The sequence below is a fragment of the Pseudopipra pipra genome, chromosome 9 (genome assembly GCF_036250125.1).
Source record: "Pseudopipra pipra isolate bDixPip1 chromosome 9, bDixPip1.hap1, whole genome shotgun sequence".
Classification (NCBI taxonomy): domain Eukaryota; kingdom Metazoa; phylum Chordata; class Aves; order Passeriformes; family Pipridae; genus Pseudopipra; species Pseudopipra pipra.
Genome location: NC_087557.1, coordinates 23,055,280 through 23,075,246, shown reverse-complemented (window position 1 = coordinate 23,075,246; position 19,967 = coordinate 23,055,280). Strand labels below are relative to the sequence as shown.

General features: G+C 42.9%; 1 protein-coding gene across 1 annotated transcript; it reads left to right on the top strand.

Moving 5' to 3' along the window:
• Positions 1-654: 654 nt before the first annotated feature.
• On the top strand, positions 655-19,696 carry SHISAL2A (shisa like 2A). Its single transcript, XM_064665219.1, has 3 exons — positions 655-988; positions 8,715-8,854; positions 19,199-19,696. The coding sequence occupies exons 1-3, from the start codon at positions 807-809 to the stop codon at positions 19,417-19,419; spliced, it is 543 nt and encodes a 180-aa protein (XP_064521289.1). The 5' UTR covers positions 655-806; the 3' UTR covers positions 19,420-19,696.
• Positions 19,697-19,967: the final 271 nt, after the last annotated feature.

Below are 19,967 nucleotides of genomic sequence, written 5' to 3'. Positions count from 1 at the left end.
TAATGCGGTCTTACTAGTTCAAGTCAAACTCTATTGATATTGCACGACTTCCCTTTTTCTCTAAAACCTGAACTTTTCCTTGAGGAGGTCACTTGTGTGGTAAAGCACTTGATCCAGGCTCTCCTGGATCTAGAGGAGATGGTAAGCGTCCCATTGCTCTCCCAGAGGCTTCTTATTACCCTTTTTTCCACGAGCCAAATCACATGCAGAGAGTGCACTACAGGCAGATGTGTCGTCTCGAGCTGAGATCTGCTTACCCTTCCCTCAGGAGAGGCTCTTTCATACAGGTAACAGTGACTGCTCGAGCCCCAATTTTTTAAGAAAAGTACCCTGAAATGCCCTCTGGAAAGAGTAGGAGATTGATCTCTCAGAAACATTAAGTTTTACGTGAAGCTTTTCCCCCAAGGGCTTCTGAGTATAACAGAGGTGGGATCCCTCTCCATGACCTCCCTGCTTTGGCTGCCCTGACACCCCACCGAGGCGACGGGTGAGGGCGGACCCCCTAAACCTCTGCTCGACGTGTGACCCAGCCCCGAGGTAACACCAAGCCCCAGGCTCTGAGGGGAGCAGCCCCCGCACGCAGCCCCTTCCCGCCATTCCCTCCCCTCAGGGCGCAGGCGACTCCCGCCGCTCCCGCCTTGTGGCGACCCCGGGGGGGAGTGGGCGCGGCGGTTCCCGCCGCCAGCGCAGCCCCCTGCCCGCCCAGCCCCGCCCGCCACGGCCGCCTCTCTCCTCTGCTCTCCTCTCCTCGCCTCCCCTCCCGCCCGGGCGCCGCCGAGCCGAGTCGCCGGGCGGGCACGGGCACCATGAGCGCCGAGTGCAGCAGTTACCTCAACGCCGACAAGGTGCTGGTGAGCGGGTTCAGCTGCCCGCGGGCGGGCGGCGACGCCCGCGCCGTGTTCTGCTGCGGCTTCCAGGACGTCAAGTACTGCTGCGATGACCCCCACAGCTTCTTCCCCTACGAGCACAGCTACATGTGGTGGCTCAGGTAGGGGCGCGGCGGTGCCTGCCCGGGGGGGAGGCTCCGGGCGGGCCGGTGAGGTGTTTGTAGCCGGGCGCTTTCAGGCTGCCCTTGTCCCGCCGAGAGTAGCGGGAGAGCGGCATCTTCAGCTCGGAGAGACTTTTGCTTGTGCCAGGGTGGTTTCTGAAGGAAACAACTCGTGGTCTTCGTAAAGGAAGCGCTGGGAAACGCTCGGTGCCTCTGGATGGAGCATCTCGAGTGTCCCCCGCCCTTCGGGTGTGAGAGGAACAGCAGTCTCGGGGCCCGAGCGTGTAAGGTGCTGAGGACATAAAGTTCCCAATGACTTTAGCTACTTTTCCATGTGTGGTAAAGTCAAGCACTGCGTAACTTTCCACTTGAAAGATGACAGATAATCAGCCTGGTGCTCTCCCGGGGCAGTGCGAGGGTCCGCATGGCTCCGGCAGTATCTCCAGCAGAGAGCTGCACACAGCCAGCCCGGCTGCTCCCTGATTCCCCTCGGGCTCCTCAGCATCCACGCTGGCAGTGTCAGGATGTTGGTACACCTCTGCATGATGCTCTCACTATGTTTCTTATGGACTTGATATCCTTGATTTTGTCAAATCCCTTTCTGGGCTTGTTTATAGCATCTGCTTCTGCAGCCCTGGTGGCAGCCTGCTGTTTAAAGATACAGACTTTTATCTGTTTTATATTATTCCCCACTAGTTTTCTGAAGTGCTCTCTACTATTAGTATTGTGAGATTTGGTGAAAAGCAAACGCATGTTCAGTTTATGCTTGATGTTTAAAATTTTATTCGCATTTGGTGCATCGGTTCTCAGCTTTCACCTCTGAGCTGAACAGCCTTAGTCCTTTTGGATTATCACTGGGGCAGGTGCTGTGCCCCACTGATGGTTTTACTTGCATCTCATCCATGCTGTTTTTCACTCCACAGTGCTGGAGTTGCATGCTCAAAATGTGGGTATGGCAAGGTTCTACAGAGTGGCAAAATGCTGCCTCCAGCCTTGCTCTGAAAATTCTTCCTCTTGGCCAACTTTTTGTTGATGTCTTTGACTGCTGGTTCACATTGACTCTGATTTCAGTGAGCTGTCATTGATGACTGTAAAACTTTCCTTGAGTTCAGAACTGCCAATTCTGAGTTCATTGCCCTGTAGGCTTGGTTTCGTTTATACATTGTAATGTTTATACATTGTGTTATGTACACTGAAACTCATCTACAACACTTTTGCCTGCTCACTCAGTTTTCCTCAAGTCTTCTAGCATTCCTTGCCCTCATAGCATTTGATCACTTCTAGGGACTTAGGATCATCAGAAACTCAGATTTCATTCTTCACTCGGTTATAGATGAAGATACTGAAGAAAAGTCAGTCTCAGTGACTTTTCTTTACACTGAAAAGAGCCCACCTAGCCTCGTGCTTTGCTCCTTATTCTTTTAAACAGCCTTAAATCTGTAACAAAACCTTTCCCTAAGCCTGTGTCAGTTCAGTCTTTTTAGCCACACCTTCAGTGTGGGGCTTCATCAAAAGGTTTTTTGAGACATCTAACTCTGTCCACTGGGTTCCTCTGTCCATCTGTCTATTGACACCTCATAGACTCCAGCAGGTTAACAAGGCAGTGTTTTCCCCTTGTAGAAATGCTGACTCTTTTATTAAAGATTTTATGTCAGAAAGCTGCAAGTGCCAGCAGCTTCCTCTGGGCTGAGCATGGTAAGGAGGGGGATGGGAGTAGTGGCTTTGCCATCAAAGGACCTGTCCCTCATATTCAGGCTCAGATTCAGCACTCAACACCCTGACATTGTGTTTACCTCTTGACTTGATGATATTATTTTTTTTTCTCACCTTTCTGTCTTGCAAGGGGTGGAATTCAGGTCTGTAGTTCCTGGGTTCCCCTCTAGAGCCCTGTTTCAGGTTGGAGTTATACTCCCAGGCTGTCAGACCTCTGTTAGGGTGGCCTTGTGTGATGATGGGGTGCACAGCTTGGCCAGCAGTTTTGCAGTTTCACATGTGAATTCCTTCAGGGCTCATGAATAAATGCTATCCAGTACTGTGGGCTTATTCATTTAATTTGTCTAATATTTAACATATTATTATTTAAAATCTACTTTCTCTGCTACAAGGAGTGGGTTGAATATGGGGTCCCCCAGCCATTCACCACTGTGACTGACACAGAATTACTCAGCTTCTCTGATGTGAGATGTCTCCAAGTGTCCTTTTTTACACTTATCAAATACTGATTTAATGTTATATGATATTTTTGCGTAGTCTGATGTTTTGATCACAGTAAACCTTCTCAAGTACTGAAAGATTAAGTTTAAAAGGTTTTGCTTTTGCATGTGGATGATATGCTGCAGTGAAGACTGATAAAGCTTGATCTTTTCTGAAAGTACCTCCAAGAACTGAATCCCATCAGAGGCTTTAATGAAGCACCTCTCTGAAGGGTCTTTCTTTACAAAGATTTTCTAGAGTCTGAGAAGTGACTTCTTAGCCTCCACCTAGGTCAGAAATTTGGGCCCAAACTTTGAAACCTAAGGACTTTTTTTTTCTTCTTCTTTTCACAGTGGCCCTAAACTGCTAAAAGGACTGAAGGAGGTTGCCATGGGTGGGGTTTTGGTTGTGCATAACATTCTGCCATAACTATCTATATCCATTGCAGAAAAGAGGTGAATTAATACAATTTACCTCTCTAAGCAAAGTTACTGAGTGGTGAGAATTGAAATTTCTGTTTTCATTAGAGTTTTCAGGAACAAATCAGATAAGTTTTAGTTACTAACACTGATAATGCTACAATATTACAGCACTTTGAAAACTGTATACATTTGCACATGGTAGTTCCATTAGGAGTTTGAGGAAAACATAACAATAACATTTTTTGGCTTCTCAGAATGTTTTGGTGATCACTGCCTTGCTTGTCTTTGTCTTAGGCAGTTACTTATATTGGTTTGTAACAACAATATGTTAAAATAATTCTTATAATGCTTCTTGCAACCTTTGAAGACACACTTTTAAGACTTAAAACCCTTAAAACTATACAAGAGTTAGCCAAACTAGCCAAGGTAAGTCTGGAGATGGAATGTACTGAGAAAGGGAATGGAAGCTCTGATGGGGCAATTGTTTCAAGTTTTGCTTTACTCCAGAGCTTTAGGTTCCTTTTTCTAAACCTTTGCTTGATTCCCCCCATGAGTTTGAAAGCAGTGACTGAGTGCACCACAAATGGTTGGTGATATTTCAGGGATTGTTTCAGTTTGGTGACACACCAGGTGGAATTTCAGGAAACTATGCATATTCCTTTTGTGTTTTTCCTGCTGTGGGAGAGGCATTGCCAGAGCACTCTGTAGCCAGCTCTGACAACAGCAGGTCATGGAGAAGCCAGCAGCCTGGGCAACCTAAAGCAATAGTCACTTGCAGGCCTATGCTATTCCTTTTATTTTCTTGCCAAATCTCTACTGCCTGTACTATGTTTAGAACCAGACACTGCCCTATCCCTTAGCAACATGGAACCTTCTTTTCCCATTCCACTCCTGCAAAAACTGTGGTATTTGACAAGTGCATCCTAACACCCGCTGTACTGGGAGCTGTTGGACAATCATAAATAACAGACCTTTGAGCAACTCTGACACATTTCATATTTTCACCAGAATTTATTCTATGTAATTAATATTATTCTTTCTTGTGGTTTGTTTTTTTTTTTTTGCTGGTATTTAAAATGAAATAATACCGTATCTTTTTTTTCTCTTTGTTAGAACGTATTTCTTGAAAAGCTGACCTCAGCAAAGAAGAGTGAAGGGTGCATTTTTGCTCTCTTACAACAGTCAGGAGCCCATGGAACAGGGAAGGCAACATTAGGAAAAGGCAGGGGTATGCAGATTTCACCAGAAGGTTATGCAGCATTGGAAACAACAGAACACAGATGCTAAAAAAGTCTAGTGAGCAAAACACTGAGCAGCTCAGCCTCCAGAGCTGTGTGCTGTGCACGTACATGCAGTCATCACATCTGCTTTGCCTCCCAAGCTGAGTGGAAGGAAAGAAATGCTGAACATGTAGTATTTGTACTGAACTGCTGCAGTTAAATTCAGCCTTTTTGTTTCTCATTGTTTTAAAAGATTTTTAGAATTTTTTTTGGCACTCTTCGGTTAAGTTTTATTTTGCAAATTTAATGGCATCTGTCAGTATCAAATAGAATTATAGCTCCATTCCAAAGCTGTATCTTTTTAGTTTCATATAATAACATATATTTGATTAAAATTTTGTCAGGCCACATATAGATGTTGTTCAAAATGCTTTATTAATTAATACTCTTGACCTAATGCTGAGGCCAAGCTTTGCTTGGCTGTACAGATCTCCAGGAGTCCGTTTTGGCTTTCCAAAATAGCAAGTCTTTTGTTCCTCTATGCCCACTCTTTCAGTCTCTTGAGTATATTTATCTGTTTGCTTTGCAAATACTACAGACAACACGTCACTGCAACAATGGCATTAGGAACATTTGATTCACTGGGATCAGATGACTCATGAGCTTCCTTTTGGTGTACCAGTGGGCAACACTGCATCTGCTTAGCCAATATTTAAAGTTTCCCTGGCTGTTCTTGGTGTGGATGGACTAATTTTATCAACTAAAAGTAACAGTGGGTGTGTGGTGCTGAGCATCCACCAACAGAAATGTCAATGACCCACTAAGCAGCTCCCTGGACAGCAGCCTGGGGAGCCCTGGGGAGGCTGCTGGCAAGTGGAGCCTCTGCTGAGCAAAGCCTTTGGCTGTGCTGCAGGCCTGGATGTGGCACTTGGTGTGTCACTGAAATGTGTGGTGTGGCTGTATCTTTATTGTATGTGGAAAGTAACTTGGGAGAGTTCTGTTTGGATCTTCTAGCAAACCTAACATTGCTCACGTTCAAAGCATTGAGTGAATACTGCCAGGCCTTCAATGCCATTTTTATGCTTGATCATTGCTTTCAGGTTGGGTGGGTTGTCAGTGCAGAGGTTTTCACTTGCTAATGGGGCCACAGCTGTGGGCAAGAAGGACTTTTTAAATTGCTTGTTGAGTGTCTCTGCTGTCAGAAGTCTGATCTTGAAGATACACCCAGAAACCTGTAGATGGTTACCATGTGGACTGCTGAGGGCTTCAGACAGCTCATGTTTAAAGTAAAGGCTGGAAAATGGCAAAATGGTTTTAGTGAGGGCTAAGTTTGTTTTCGATAACAGCTTTAACTGCAAAAATAGAAAGAAAAGATCCTGGTTAAGAAACATCAGTGTTTAGAACTATGGAAAACACAAAATTCTTCTGAATTAAATAAATTAAGAAATAACCACCCATTCTCCAACTTTAACCCAAAATTAATCTTAAGGAACTTAACCATACCTTCTAAGTGGGTTGATGGCTTCAGCACTTTGACAACAGTTTGGTATTGAAATATTGTGTGTTTAAAAAGAGTAAGTACAAATTGAATTCTGATTTCTGATTCATTTAGGAAGTGGAATCCAGAGTGTCTGTTTGGTTTTGTGCTGCTGATCTCCATGTTTTGGATGAGATCTTTTCATGTTGCTGCTGGAGCACGACAAACACTTTTGGTGGCACATACACTGTGATGTCTTTAACCTGGAGAGTTCTTCAGGAACTATTTTTCTTTGTCATTTGTAACTCCCAAAGCATCTTACCCAAGTTGTGTAGTGATGCTGGGGGTGCATTGTGCTGTACATTACACAACTGTGCTGTTAATGTCATCTTCTACAACTGCATGGAGGAGAGCTACAGCTGAGAGGTAACAGATGCCTGAAGAGAAAAACCTGTAATCATTAATATGTGCTTGATCTCTTCAGCTTTAGGACAGCTGACTCTGCTGAGTGTTTGGACAGTGGTGAGCAACCTCCTTAGTACTGCACTGCAGAATGTAATTTAAATGGAATCTTACAACATAGCTTGTATTTTCACAACAAAAAAAGCACAGATACGTGTTTCTGAAGAGCTTGTTTGTATTACTTGGTTCAAACGGCTATTCAGCCTCCTGTAGTGGTGTATATTTCTTCTGTTTTGTCTATTTGGGTCAAGGTGTTCCAAGTGAAAATGCAAAAATGAGGCCAGAACCCAGCTGAGATCTCTGACTGTAGGGTCATACTCGGATTCCATATTAAGCAGAATATTGCTTGCCTGCAGATTTTGTTTGAGCCAAAAAACAAGAAGGAAAAATTTGCTTGATATGTGCATATATGCACAAACACATAACAACACCCTTGTTCATGCAGATGATAAACACCATGACAAATCTTCAGAAGAGTAAAGCTGTTCTTTCCAGAACTGGTCATTTTGCTGATAACAAATTATTTTATTTATGCTAAAGTGGAGCTAAATGTTGCACAAACCTCATTAATGAACCTGACCAATAACTCATGATAAAGTCATTCTGATATCTGCTGTTCTCATGCTGATGGTTTTAAGAGTTTCTCCTGTGGACAAATCTGTCTGCTGGTGCTATGGGAGCTCGTGGAGAAGCTTTGTAGTAGCTTGAATTTAAAATTCATAAAAACATCCCAAGGCACAGTTCTTCCTATATCTCTGCAAGGCCACAGTAGAGCTGACTTCTCACTGATAGCAGTGATATATAAAGGCATATTTATGACTAGAGGATGGAGCTGGTAGAATTAGGAACATTCATTTATCTTCTCTCCTTTTGACGTCTGTCCAAATCGTAAATAGAGCAGCAATAGAAGGATTCTCAATCCTCAGACCCTTCATCTGTGACCAAAAGGCTGCTGTTTAATTTCACCAGAAGTCAGCACTTTGACATGGACTGTAGAATAGGGGGCTGGAACACTGAAGGCATCAAAAGGCCCAGGAGGGGATAGGAAATGATGGTTAGACTGTGCTGTATTGAGGCCTTTATTTCATCATGAGTATTTTATGTTAGGAAAAGACTTGAAAAGAAGGGTTGGAAATAAGGAGAGGTTTCTGTATATACATGCACTGTCTCACTGTGTGCCTGTGGGAGATGTATAAAGTAACTTTTATCCTGCAGGAGTAGTATCTTGATAAAACCTACATATTACTGTATGTTTGGCCTGAGAAATTAAGTTCCTGCTTCTTTGGTGCCTTTGATATTGTGTGTAAACTAATTCAGCTTTAGTTTTCCTTTTACCATGACAGAGATCATGGGAGAATTTCACCGGTCTTAACTGGAGATTTATTGCATTAACACAAAGGCACACCAGTGATCACAGTACTCTGTCCTGCTCTCCAGAGCTGCTCACAGAATCGAATAACATGGCTTGCATGGGTTTCATACAGTAAAAATAGCTTTTCAGGCTGAAAATACAGCTTGAGTAGTCATGTTGTTTGAGCTGCCTGGAGCCCTAGAATCCCTCTCTGTGTGTGCATGTGATATTATGCTTTTCTAGGAATATGCACTGCACTGAAGAACTTTTTGATTTCAGATGTCGGTTACTGCATGACATTACTTCTGATTTTCACAAACACACTTTCAATCAGACTCAGCAGTAGCATGCCTAGGGAACAGGAAATGTCACCAAGGGCCAGATGTTCAACTCCTGTATAATGACATTGACCCTTCTGAGGACAATGAAATAACTGCAGTTTGTGCAGTTTAAGTATTGAGCTCTAAACTTTCGTTTCCAGGAAAATACACAGTCAGTCCCAGGCCTGAGTACAAGTAAACTCCAGACATCATCCTGACTGTTGTTTTAATGGTTAGCCCAGGCTGTTTGTACTCTTAATTTCTTTGTTTTTCTCTCCTAGTGTTGGAGCACTCGTGGGCCTGTCCATAGCAGCAGTGGTCCTCTTCGCTTTTATCATCACTGTGTGTGTTCTCTGTTATTTGTTTATCAGCACCAAGCCACGCAGCAAACTGGATACTGGTTTAAGCTTGCAGATGGCAGGTAAGACCTGTTGTTTTTGATGTACATAATCAGCTGCAGAGGAAAAGTCTTATTCTGTCTTTAAATGGATGTGGAGAAGTCCAACAGTGTGTATTTTCTTTCTGATGGGGACCTCAAGATGTAATGGAGCTGTCCTGCTGTTTTACCTTCTCTGTGAAATCCGGACCAAACTCAAAACATTTAACGTGAGCTCAGTATATTTTACTTAGTTAGGCATTGGAAGTTGAACAAGTTGAAAAAGGGGAATAATTCTTGGGAAAAAAGTCCCCTCACCTCCAGTTTTTTTAATTTGTTATTTTAAAATGCTTCTCTACCTCCATGGCAGTAAATGACAAATGAGTTACTGTAATTTAGCCTATTATAGAGAGTAAACCCCCTCCTGAGTGTCTAGTTAACACAGTCCACTTCATACCAAGTTTCCTATGTCTTATTTTTTTCTCCAGAGGATGCAGGTTTTGGTCTAAAAGTAGTTCTTTGGGCCATCAGGAACTGCAAAGCCTCCCTTTGGAGCTGTGTAAGCTGAGCAAGCTGCTGAAATGAGTGTCACACATTCAGCAAACTGCTACTAATCTGCAAATTGAAAACTTCACACTTGTCCTGGAGAGAGAGTGGAAATAAGACCTGCTACCTAGAACAGCCTAAATAAACTCTTGGGTGGGATGAACAAAATACTCTGGTGCTCCAAGATGGTTGTGTTCTAATTATAGACTGCCATTATGCTTTTCAATGTGTCGCAGTTCAACTTCTTCCCTCAAGTTTTCCTGCTATGACATCAGCCCTTAATCCATTGCCAGGACAGCAGTGCTGTTCTCCTCATGCCTTGCATTTTTGTGCCAGATGTGTTTGGCACATGGGGAGCTGGGAAGGAGGCAGGTGCCGTTGCAGTGCTGCTGCCACACGATTCCATCTTTCTATACCGAGTTGGACCCCGCTGCAAACCCACATCCTGCTTGGGCATTAGAGGTATTCCTCTTTTCCTGTCATGAAGTGAACAACATCCCAAGCTCCCCCACTGATGACCCAGCATTCCTGCAGGCATCCCATCTCACGATTCCAAATGTTATGAGCCCAGGAAGCTGGGAGATCTTTGCCTCTTCCCAGCCATCTCCTGTGTGCTTTGGGGCTTTGTTCAGGCTCCGTTGCTTTGCATTTAAACACCGCTTCGGCTTTGCTCTCATCCTGTGTTTTTCACTTTTATTATTCTGCTTCTTTGGCTGCTCTGAATGACAATTATTTCACATCTAAGCCCTAGTAGCTTTAGCTGTTCATGAGATGGGCTGCTGGAAATTGAAAGCCAGTTGCTTTGCCTGTGAAATGCTGAAGGATTTCACTGACAAGCCTGAGTGCTTGTTTTCATCATCCTTGGGTTTCTTTTGCATGGGAGTCATGCAAGGTCTGAGTGTCTGAGGACATGACTAGGTCTGAGTGTCTGAGGACATGACTGGTTAGCTGCTTTCAGGCCCGGGGAACAATGAAAACAGCCTCTCTCCTCCTCTTCCAGTTCTTCTGAGATCTGAGCATAATCATATCTAGACAATAAAAACGAATTAAAAAATTAAAACAGTTTTTAGAAGCTTCAGGAAACTGCAGGCCTGGGGACCAAGAGTTTTATCTGAACTCAGTTCAACCCAGCTTTTTCTAAACTAGCATAATCTTACCTTTAGGTGAAGGCTGTGTGGCACATTAGGTGTTGTGCAACATCTGTATCCCTGGAGCATTCAGAGAGCATTCATTTCTGAAGGCAGTATTTTTTATTGTGTTCAATTTCATGCATAATACATCAGCTCAGTTAGAGTTTTGTACTTCATTAAACACACAATTGATTATTGTATGCCTTTCCTACCTCATGGAATAGTTAAAGTTGGTCATGGTTCTGTGGGCTCATCCAAGATCCCCTAAAGAAAGAAGTGGAATAGTTGAATTTTTACAGAAATAGTTTCAAGATTGTTCATAAATTTATCAATAAAGTGGATGTGAAGCCTTTATTAAAGTTTCTGACTCTGCAAAAGGCAGATCAACTGGAATTTGCCTCTGTTTAGTCTTGGACAAATGGTCTTCAATAACACCAGCCTCTGCTGGTGCTATTACAGACTGGGTTCCTGAGTTAACTAAGGATGTTTTAGCCCTAGCAAAAATTAACATTTTAATCTGAACACTGAATTTCAAGAAAAATGAGCTCAGTCACTGGTATAGAGAAGGAAAAACCCCTTAAATGTTACTGGAGTTACACAGTTCTATTTGTAGTATCATAGTGTAGAGTGCAGAGTTGATCCCTAATATGCAAGACAGTCTGAACAGGCAAATGAGAAGACCCTGCATTTCAAGGAATTGACAGCCTAGTGTCTTGTCAGATCAAGTATTTCTCAGTAAAAAGCAGCAATGTACTTTATTACTCTTTCAGTGAAATCCTCTCCTTTTACAGACAGTCTCAGCTCTTTACACCTTGCTTTTTCATTGTTTGCACTCTGCTTACAATGTGAGGTTCACACAGGCTTTGGCTTGAGAGCTGATGTTCTGCCTTGCCCAAGTGTCAAAGGGCTTCTCAGCTGTCCCTCTCTATCCTCAAAGCTGCCTTACTGAAGTAGGGAGATGCTATAACCCATCTCCCCAGAGACAGAACTGTCATATTTTTAATGCTTTGTGTCAGTTTAGACATTAATGTCCAGTGGAATTTTGAAGGGACATCACTAACCAGAAGACCTTCGTCCTTTTGCTTACATTACCTCTAAAAACCAGCTCTAAGACTGGCTTGACACAGGAGTTGAGACCAAGACTACTCAAATCCTTGGAGCATACTTCCTCTTAGCATAGTGAACTTGCTTTTTAATTATACAAGTTGCTCTTTAAGCTCTTTCTTTCCTCTTTAAGCTCTTTCTGAGAGAAAGGATTTTTCCTTTGAACTCATTTTTTAATGTTGCTGTTTCTCCCACTTGAAGGCTGGAAAACTATAATGCTGGTAAAAAAAGGTGCCAAAGAAATCCATGCCCTGAGCACTCAAACATGGATTTATCCAAGGTAGAAGGGCCATATGCTTTGTTCTTCTAACCAAAAGCTTCTCTTTGTTCAAAAGGTTTATCCCCTTCAGAATGTAGGGAACTAAGAAGTCAAAAGATTGCAAGTGTTTCATTAAGGCCAAGTGAATAATGCTGGAACATCCCCCAGTGCTGGAGACAAGGAGGGCTGAGGAAACATTGCCTAATTGTCAGGAGAGGAGGTAAACAGGCAGAAAAGGAGGAATCTAAAGGCACATCTGCTCAGCTCTGGGGAAAGATGCACACATACTTCCCTTGGGTAGGCAGCTGATGGGAGAGGAGGGACGATCTCTGCTGGCTCCTTAGGATGGGCCTTGCCATCAGAGGTATAAAAGGTAGATAGAGACTCTCCACCTTGGTGACTTAAAAGTTTTCAAACACATTTTCTGAGTTGCCCCTGTATTTCTTCCAGATCTGGGAAGACCTTTGAGGTGAGGTGTTCCATATCACTGCAAAGCAAGAATAGCAAATTGTATTTTATGATGGTAACTGGCATTTTCCCTTAAAACTTAGCACAGGAGGACCTCTGTAATGCATTCAGAGTCAGACAGCAGGGACCTTTGGGTTGGAGTGTGAAGAGAACTGTGACCTTGTAAATTAATCAGAAGTGCTGGGAAAAATGTGCTTTAATAGAAGTTATTAATTTCTTGTTCTTGCAAAGCAATGACATCATAGTATGCAAAAGTTCATGGTTTCATTTAATTAAACGGAAAAACTCAGCTTGAAAAATAGCCAGATGACCTTCCTGTCCCTATTTCTCTCCTTAATTAAAGATTCCTCATGGGGCATGATGCAAATACTTGAGATATTCAGATATTTTGATGAAAAGGTACCGAAGTATCACACATTCCCCTTCTTAGTTCAGAATTACCTGACTCTTGGTTCTGAAAGCAGGTAGCTGCTGTCTGAATTCAGACACACTGCTTGACTTTTGGAGTGTGCACTGGTAACTTTGCTTTCCAGGTTTATCAATAATGGCAACTATATGATCTTCTGGTAGCTGGCCTTAAATTTTCCCCAGTCAGGCTACTTTTGTCTTCACCAGTCATCTGCCTCAGATTTGTATATGGGGAAAAATCAGCCAAATGGGCTCAACTGTTCAAAAAAAAAAAAAAAAAAAAGAAGAAGAAATTTTCTGGTTTGGACCTGAGAATTCAAATTTAGTGGAGGGTACATCACTAGGAAAGATTAAATTTGGAAATGTTTTTATTGGACTCCTTAGCTTTTAAATTTCCGAAACCTTCTTGTAGCAGTGAGATTTTTGCAGCTCATTAAATCAGGTTTTTTACTGCAAAGATACCTATAACTGGTGTAGGCTTCAAAAATAAGGTGCCTTCCTCTATAAGTGCGTAGAATTTTTTTTCTTTTTTTACTTTTTCTGTTTGTTTTTTATCACAGCTGAAATAACTCATGTAGTTGGTTTCAACTGAGATCTTGGCTTAAATCCCATTTTGACATCTTTGAAACCAAACTGCAGCTTGTTCAATTCAAACAAAATAAAGTGCAACTTTCAAAACACCTCAAAACCAAATAATTCCTTTACCCAATTTGCTTTGTGTCAGATGTTTGGGTTTTTTTAATTAAAATACTAGAATTCTCAACTTTTCTTCTGTTTTGGATTCAGGGAACCTGTTTTTTAATCCCTTCCCTATACACTTTCTCCTACAGAAGTACCTTGCCCTGTTAAGCTTATCTTTTCAATTCTCTTTGTTCTTTGTGTTGGCCCAAGCAGTGGAAAAGTGGAAGATGAGGTCCAAGACAGTGTTGGGCTGGAGGGTGTTGGGAAATATAAGGAAACTTGGCTTGTGAGGAAGATTGATGAGCTCCATGAGGAGACTTAGATGAGAGGAGGGAGCAGGGAGAGGTTTGGAGCTGGTAGATAAAGGAGAAAACTGCAAGCACCTGAATGTGCCAGGAGCATGTGGAAAAGGCTTGGGACTAATGGAGCTGAGAGCAGCAGAGCAGGGATGCAACAATTCCAGAGGGGATGGAGAAAGCCTTGGAGGGCCAGGGAGTGGAGCAGTGACTGTGGGGGGGCTGGAGAGCAGGGTCAGGCTGCTTGGGGACATGGAGAGGGAGCCTGGAGGGTGGGAAGCAAGTGGAGATTTAGGGCAGTGAAAAGTGAGAGGAGGGACTCAAAGTATGAGCTGTTGTTCATGGATACAGGGAATAGCATGGGAAGCACAGTAGCAGGAAATTAGGGTGGGAAACAGAACGAGGAAAATGGGAAAGGAATGAAAGAATGAATATCAGGTAAGAAAGAAAATAAATTGAATTTAAAGTGTGGTCAGGAAAGTCCTTCTAGAGCTTTGCTTTCCCGGCTGTCAGCAGGTATCAGTGATGCTGGCAGAGCATCTCTTGTCCCTCCCTGCAGGGCTGCCTTTGCTTTAGTTATTCTGAGCAGTTGGGCAAACTCGAGTTGTCTGCACTGAATCCAAAGATTCCAGCCATTCTGCTCCAAGCAGGTGTCTGGATCAGTTAGCCAGTGGAATTGTAATAAACTATTACTTACTTTAACCTGTGAAGTTGTGCTCTGGAAAACATTTGAATGCTACTAAGTGTCAAAAGCACAGGCTCAAAAGATGGGAGCTGCCAGAACTACAGATTTTCTGGGCAACTGGTGAAATGCCTGACTAAAAATGGCTTTATTTGCTCATGTCATCACTTTAATCTTTCTGTCAAACATGGGTAACATTTCTTTCATGCGGAGAAACCTCCTCACACACACACACAGCACTTTGGGCTCACTGGGTGGAAGGTGCAGTGAAGGCAGTAGTGATCCAAACTGATCATGTTTGGAGAGGAATGAAAGTTTGAGATTTCTGACTTACTTTCTTGAATGTGGGATTTTTTTCCCATGCAATTTCTTGTAGCAGACACTCTGATTCCCTGCTATAAGTCCTACTTATACCACAGTGCTGCTACATTAAACTGCTCTTCCCTTTGATGTTTATTCCTTTTTAACACAAGTATGCTAATAATTGTAGCCTCCTGGAGGCTCAGAAATGGAAAGTGGAATGGTTTTGATCTATCCTCTAAAAATCGTAGAAGATTCCAGTAACTGTGTTTTTTCTTGTGCAGTGGGCACATCTGTATATTACTACTTGGAACTAAAAGAAGAAGAATGCTGTTAGTTCTACTAAAAATGCTTTTGTTTTACAGACAGTGAAACCAGAGGGAGTTCAGTATGTTAAAAAACAGAGGCACTGGATGGATTCTACCAATGCTATAAAGAAAATAGGTACTGTGAGAACACTTATTTTCATCTTACTCTATTGTATTTGTATATTCTTTACTCTGTTTTATATGGATTCCATAAAATGCCATGATTCTTTCTTTTTAACTTTCTGAAAAGCAGTGGCAACTGTCTCTGATTTATTTATACACTGCCCTGATGCTGCCCTTGCACAGGGATGTATCTGCAGAGACTTGGACAGAGTCCTTCCACAGACAAATCTCTTCCTGATTTACTGGTACACGAATACTCCATCATGGTTATGTGCCAGAGAAGATTATATTCTCCTTATGCTGTCTTTGTCCTTTCCCTGATGCTGTCCTGGATGCACCAGAGCTTATACTAAGGAGGCAAACACTGTAACTTATTCAGAAGAATTTCTTTAGTGATGAACTGCTAGAAAGTCTCCTGTGTGACAAAGGGTGAGAGCAGTGAGGTGTCTGCTGGGCAGTTTAGTCATACTTTGCTTTGGGGGGATGCCACCTGTGAGTGCTGAGTCAAGTCTGACAGAGAACTGGAGGGGGTTACCTTGGCAGAAACTTGATAAAAACCAATGCTGAAATCCTGTTTAAAGGTCATACTGCCTATGACACAGACCATGCAAAAGAGTATTTAAAATGTATGCCAGGAGAGATGAGTTGTACTTCAGGCTTAAGAGGAATTTATCAATAATGCAAAGGACTTCAGGTGGCATGAAACACACATTTTACTTTCTGCAGGGGGTGAAAGCTCATGGCTAGGCAGGCACAGAATGTGAGAACAGCTGCAGATCAGCAGTGTCTGTCACAGGAAAAATAAGAGGTCCTCCTTGCTCAGCAGGTTGTTCTCAGATAAGCAGGAAAGGGAATGTGTCAGGAGTTCCCTACTTCATGTATTTTCTCTTGTACCCTTAAAAAAAGCCACCCTGTGCATCCCAAGTGCCAATGCACCTTTCTCAGTGCTCTTTATGGGCACAACGGGTTGGTTTGGGCTGCTGGTCCTCATAAAAATACTTCAGCGTAACAAAATTCATTTCAAAACTCCCAACCACCTCCACACGTTTTTTTTCTGCTGTTGCAAATGAAATGGCTTGTGGGAGAAAAATGCCATGGGAAGACTAAAATGGATCCTGCAGTCAGAAAACCGTCTGTAGTGAGAAAATCCGAAAATATCTGAGGCAGGTGCCAAGTACTGAGACGAGCTGAGGTCTGGGAATGTGGCATTGCTTTCTGAGGGCCACGAGTCTCTCATTTCCTCATGCTTCTGCTTGCCTGCCTTCCACTGTGGCAGAGAAGCTCCTGTTTCTGGGGTGCCCTGAAGTGCAGCCTGCAGACCACTATTGCTTCCAGGGAGAGAGAAACAGGGAGTGAACGAAAGGCCAGCTGCAAAGGACTTCTCTAGTGTTTGAATGCGTGCATTATATAAAGACCAAAAAATTTAGAGCCTTTTTTTGTGCGTGAATTACCCAACTCTTTGTGTTGGCAAAATGAGGCTGGCATTATCATGAAGACTCAAAATACCTGAGACCTCTTTTGGAGCTAAATCCAGGAAAACGACGTCCTTAGCCTGTGAGCCTTTTTCTTCCTGGTCCACAGTGGAAGAGCTGGAAACTTTATGTGAAAAGGAAAAAGGGGGCAAGGATCTTCTCTGAACCTCAACAGATAATATGGTTAAGTGTTGGTAGAAATTCCAGGTCTCAAGTTGCTTTTCGTCCTCTGCTTTTCACCTCTGCTGGTTGCAGATTCCATGCCCACACCTGTCATGGGGAGCCACTCCACACTGCAGTGTTAAGCCAGACTCCATCACTTTCTACTGCTGTGAGAAAGCTACAGGTGCCAATTAGATTTGATTTAGCATGCAGAATTCCTCTGCCAAATTCATTGGGTTTTAATTAGGAACAGGACCCCTGTTACAACTGGTGTGGTTCAACACACAGTTCAAGTTTGTTTGTGTGTTCTTTTCCAGCAAAAGGGCAAACACAGCTTTTAGCTTTAAAAAGGGAAAGGAGAGGAACCAGGCAGCTGGAGGCATTGCTTCTAACTTAGATTGATAACATATTGCATTATTGAACAATTGAGTTACGCACAAGAAAAATGTGACACAGATTTCATGAAGACAAATCACGACAAACCAGTGTAATTTCTCTCTTTGTCAAGGTAATTTTGCCTATCAGATAAGTGAGAACAAGTGGCTATGACTACAGATCTTTATGAAAATGCAATCAAAGAGAAGTTTTCAGTGACTCATTCTCAAACACATTTTTGGAGGGAAGAAGGATGTCTCAGTGCTCTATCCCAGTTCAATAGTAAGAGCTTGGCTGAAAGACTAAGGAGGATATGTATAAAATTTATGAATGACACCACCCTGGGAAGGGTTGCAAGACACTGGGGCAAAACTACCTTTCAGAATTATCTCAGTGCCCTGGAGAAGTGTTCTGAAATAAAAAAGGTGAGATGCAATAAAAAAGGAGAAACCAAATCCTCAAATATACATAAGGGAGAATATTTGACTAAGTAATAAAGAAATGCTTCCTAATGTCCAGTCTAAACCTCTCCTGATGCAGCTTTGAACCATTCCCATGCACCCTATCACTGGATACTAGGGAGAAGAGATCACAGAATCACAGCACGATTTGGGTTGGAAGGGACTTTAAGGTCATTTCATTCCAACCCCCTGCCATGGGCAGGGACACCTTCCACTAGACCAGGTTGCTCAAAGCCCCATCCAACCTGGCCTTGAACACTTTAGGGATGGGGCAGCCAGTTTCTCTGGGCAATCTGTGCCAGGGCCTCACCAGTCTCTGCCACATTCCCCTCCTCAGGAAGCTGGAGAGAGGTCACCTCTCAGCCTCCTTGTCCCCAAACTAGACAAGTCCAAAGTCCTCAGGCACTGCTCCTTCCAGCCATCTTTCCAGCCCTTTCTCCAGCTTTGTTGCCCTCCACTGGATGCTTTTGAGTACCTTAACATTCTTCTTAACTTGTAGAGCCCAGAACTGCCTCCTGTATTCAGTGTGAGCCTCACCAAGGCTAAATACAGTGGGATAATCCCCTCTCCTGACCAGCTGGTTGGTCAGTGTTTATCATGCCCAGGCTGGGGTTTGCCCTCTTGGCTCATCCTGAGCCTGCAGTCAGCCAGATGGCAGTCCTGAGGAGGAGACAAGTCTATGTTTATGTGTACGTCTCATGTTTTCATTTAAGTTGGTCAGGAATGTATAACCATCTTCAGAGCTTTAAGCAGAAAAAAATCCAGAATCTACAGAAGGCATCACTGATAATTCAGATAAGCATCATTCCTCTTAATGAACGAGTACTGAAGTGATGTTCTTTGCTGGTTAGGATGCTCTTTGCTGCCAGTTGCCATCTGCCTTGAATCCAAAATTTCATGCTTCAGAACTTCTGTCAGTAGCTGAATTAGCTGAAGTTTTCCAGCCAGACTTCAGTGCATGTCCATTTTTTTGCATATCCAGAAGAGCATTTGCTTCTAAATCCCATCTGTACCAACAGCTGTTGTGCTTCACCTCAGAATCAATCCTCCTTTAATGAGCAGTAGAGTAATTTATTTGTAAAGAAATTTCTCAAGTGTAGTTTGGAATATATTCTGGTGTCTTTCAGGATTAAAGGCACACATTGTGAGTATGTCTATCATTAAAAAGAAATTAAATGTATGGTTTAATGTAGGTATTAGTGATGCATTTTCCACAAGGCACTGCACAGAAATGTTAGATGAATGACTCTGTTTGCTAAGCCTTTTTTTTTTTTGTTTTAGCCTCATTTTGCCTTGAGCCTTTGCCACAGGCAAGGGGAAATCCTCCCTTTCACAGCATAGGAGCATCAGCAGAGCTACCCATCCACATACACCCCCAGAGGAGGCATTTAGTGTTCCATAGCTGTGGTAATACCCCTCAGAGGTGTTCTTCACATCATAAAGGTTGGGAATAGAAAGACATACTTGGAAAGAAGTAATGCCAGTGAAATGGATTGAGCTCCGTGGTTTGCTCTGGTTTTTTTGTAGGATCTTCTTATCAACTCTGCTAAGCAGCAGAGGAAAAAACGCTTCCCCTCTTCAGTCTAGTTCTGAACTCTGATTGGTATTTTGCAGATACAGAGCTGCATCCTTCACAAGGCCCCCACCAGAACAAGCTGCTGACAAAGCCAAATGGCTTCAAGAGATTTCCTAAGCTGCAAGGATGGACTGTGACTGAGAACCTGACTCACTCTTCCAGAGGTGTTTCCTGGCTATTACAGCTACTGTGGATAACCAGAGGCCAATCTGAAGCTGTGCCTGCATATGTTTGTGTATGGTTCTGTACTGAGAAATAGTATGTTTTGATTTGCACATTCCAGCTACTGCTGTCAGTCGTTTTCATGCAAGTCGTTGTCTTTACCCTGTGCAATCCCAGTGAGATGACACAGTTGTCAAGCAGAGCAGAATTTGGCACACCATGTTGACCAAACTTTATTTGAAGCTTTCCCTGTGTGCCATCTTAATGTGGTGTCTTCATGTCATGAACACTGTTGTCTTTAGTCCAATGTGACTGTTGGGTGCACAGACCAATGTGAAAGCAGTACCTCAATAAAATCTGGCACTTGTGTTGTATTTTTATTAATTGATCATTTCCCCCCACCTTTTCTTCCTCAGAAGATCCTCACGAATCTGGAAATTATTTTGACAGGAGAATTCCAACGAAAGGTGAAGTTAGTAAAGAGTGAATTTTTGCAGGGAAGTTCTGGTTTTAACTGGAAGCAGTATACACTGAAATGACTTGAAATAAACATCCACAATTGTTTTGCAGATTCTGCATCAAAATACGTTGGAATATTTCTTGTGAAGCAAACATAAAAATTCTCAAGTAGTATTTCAGCTTGGA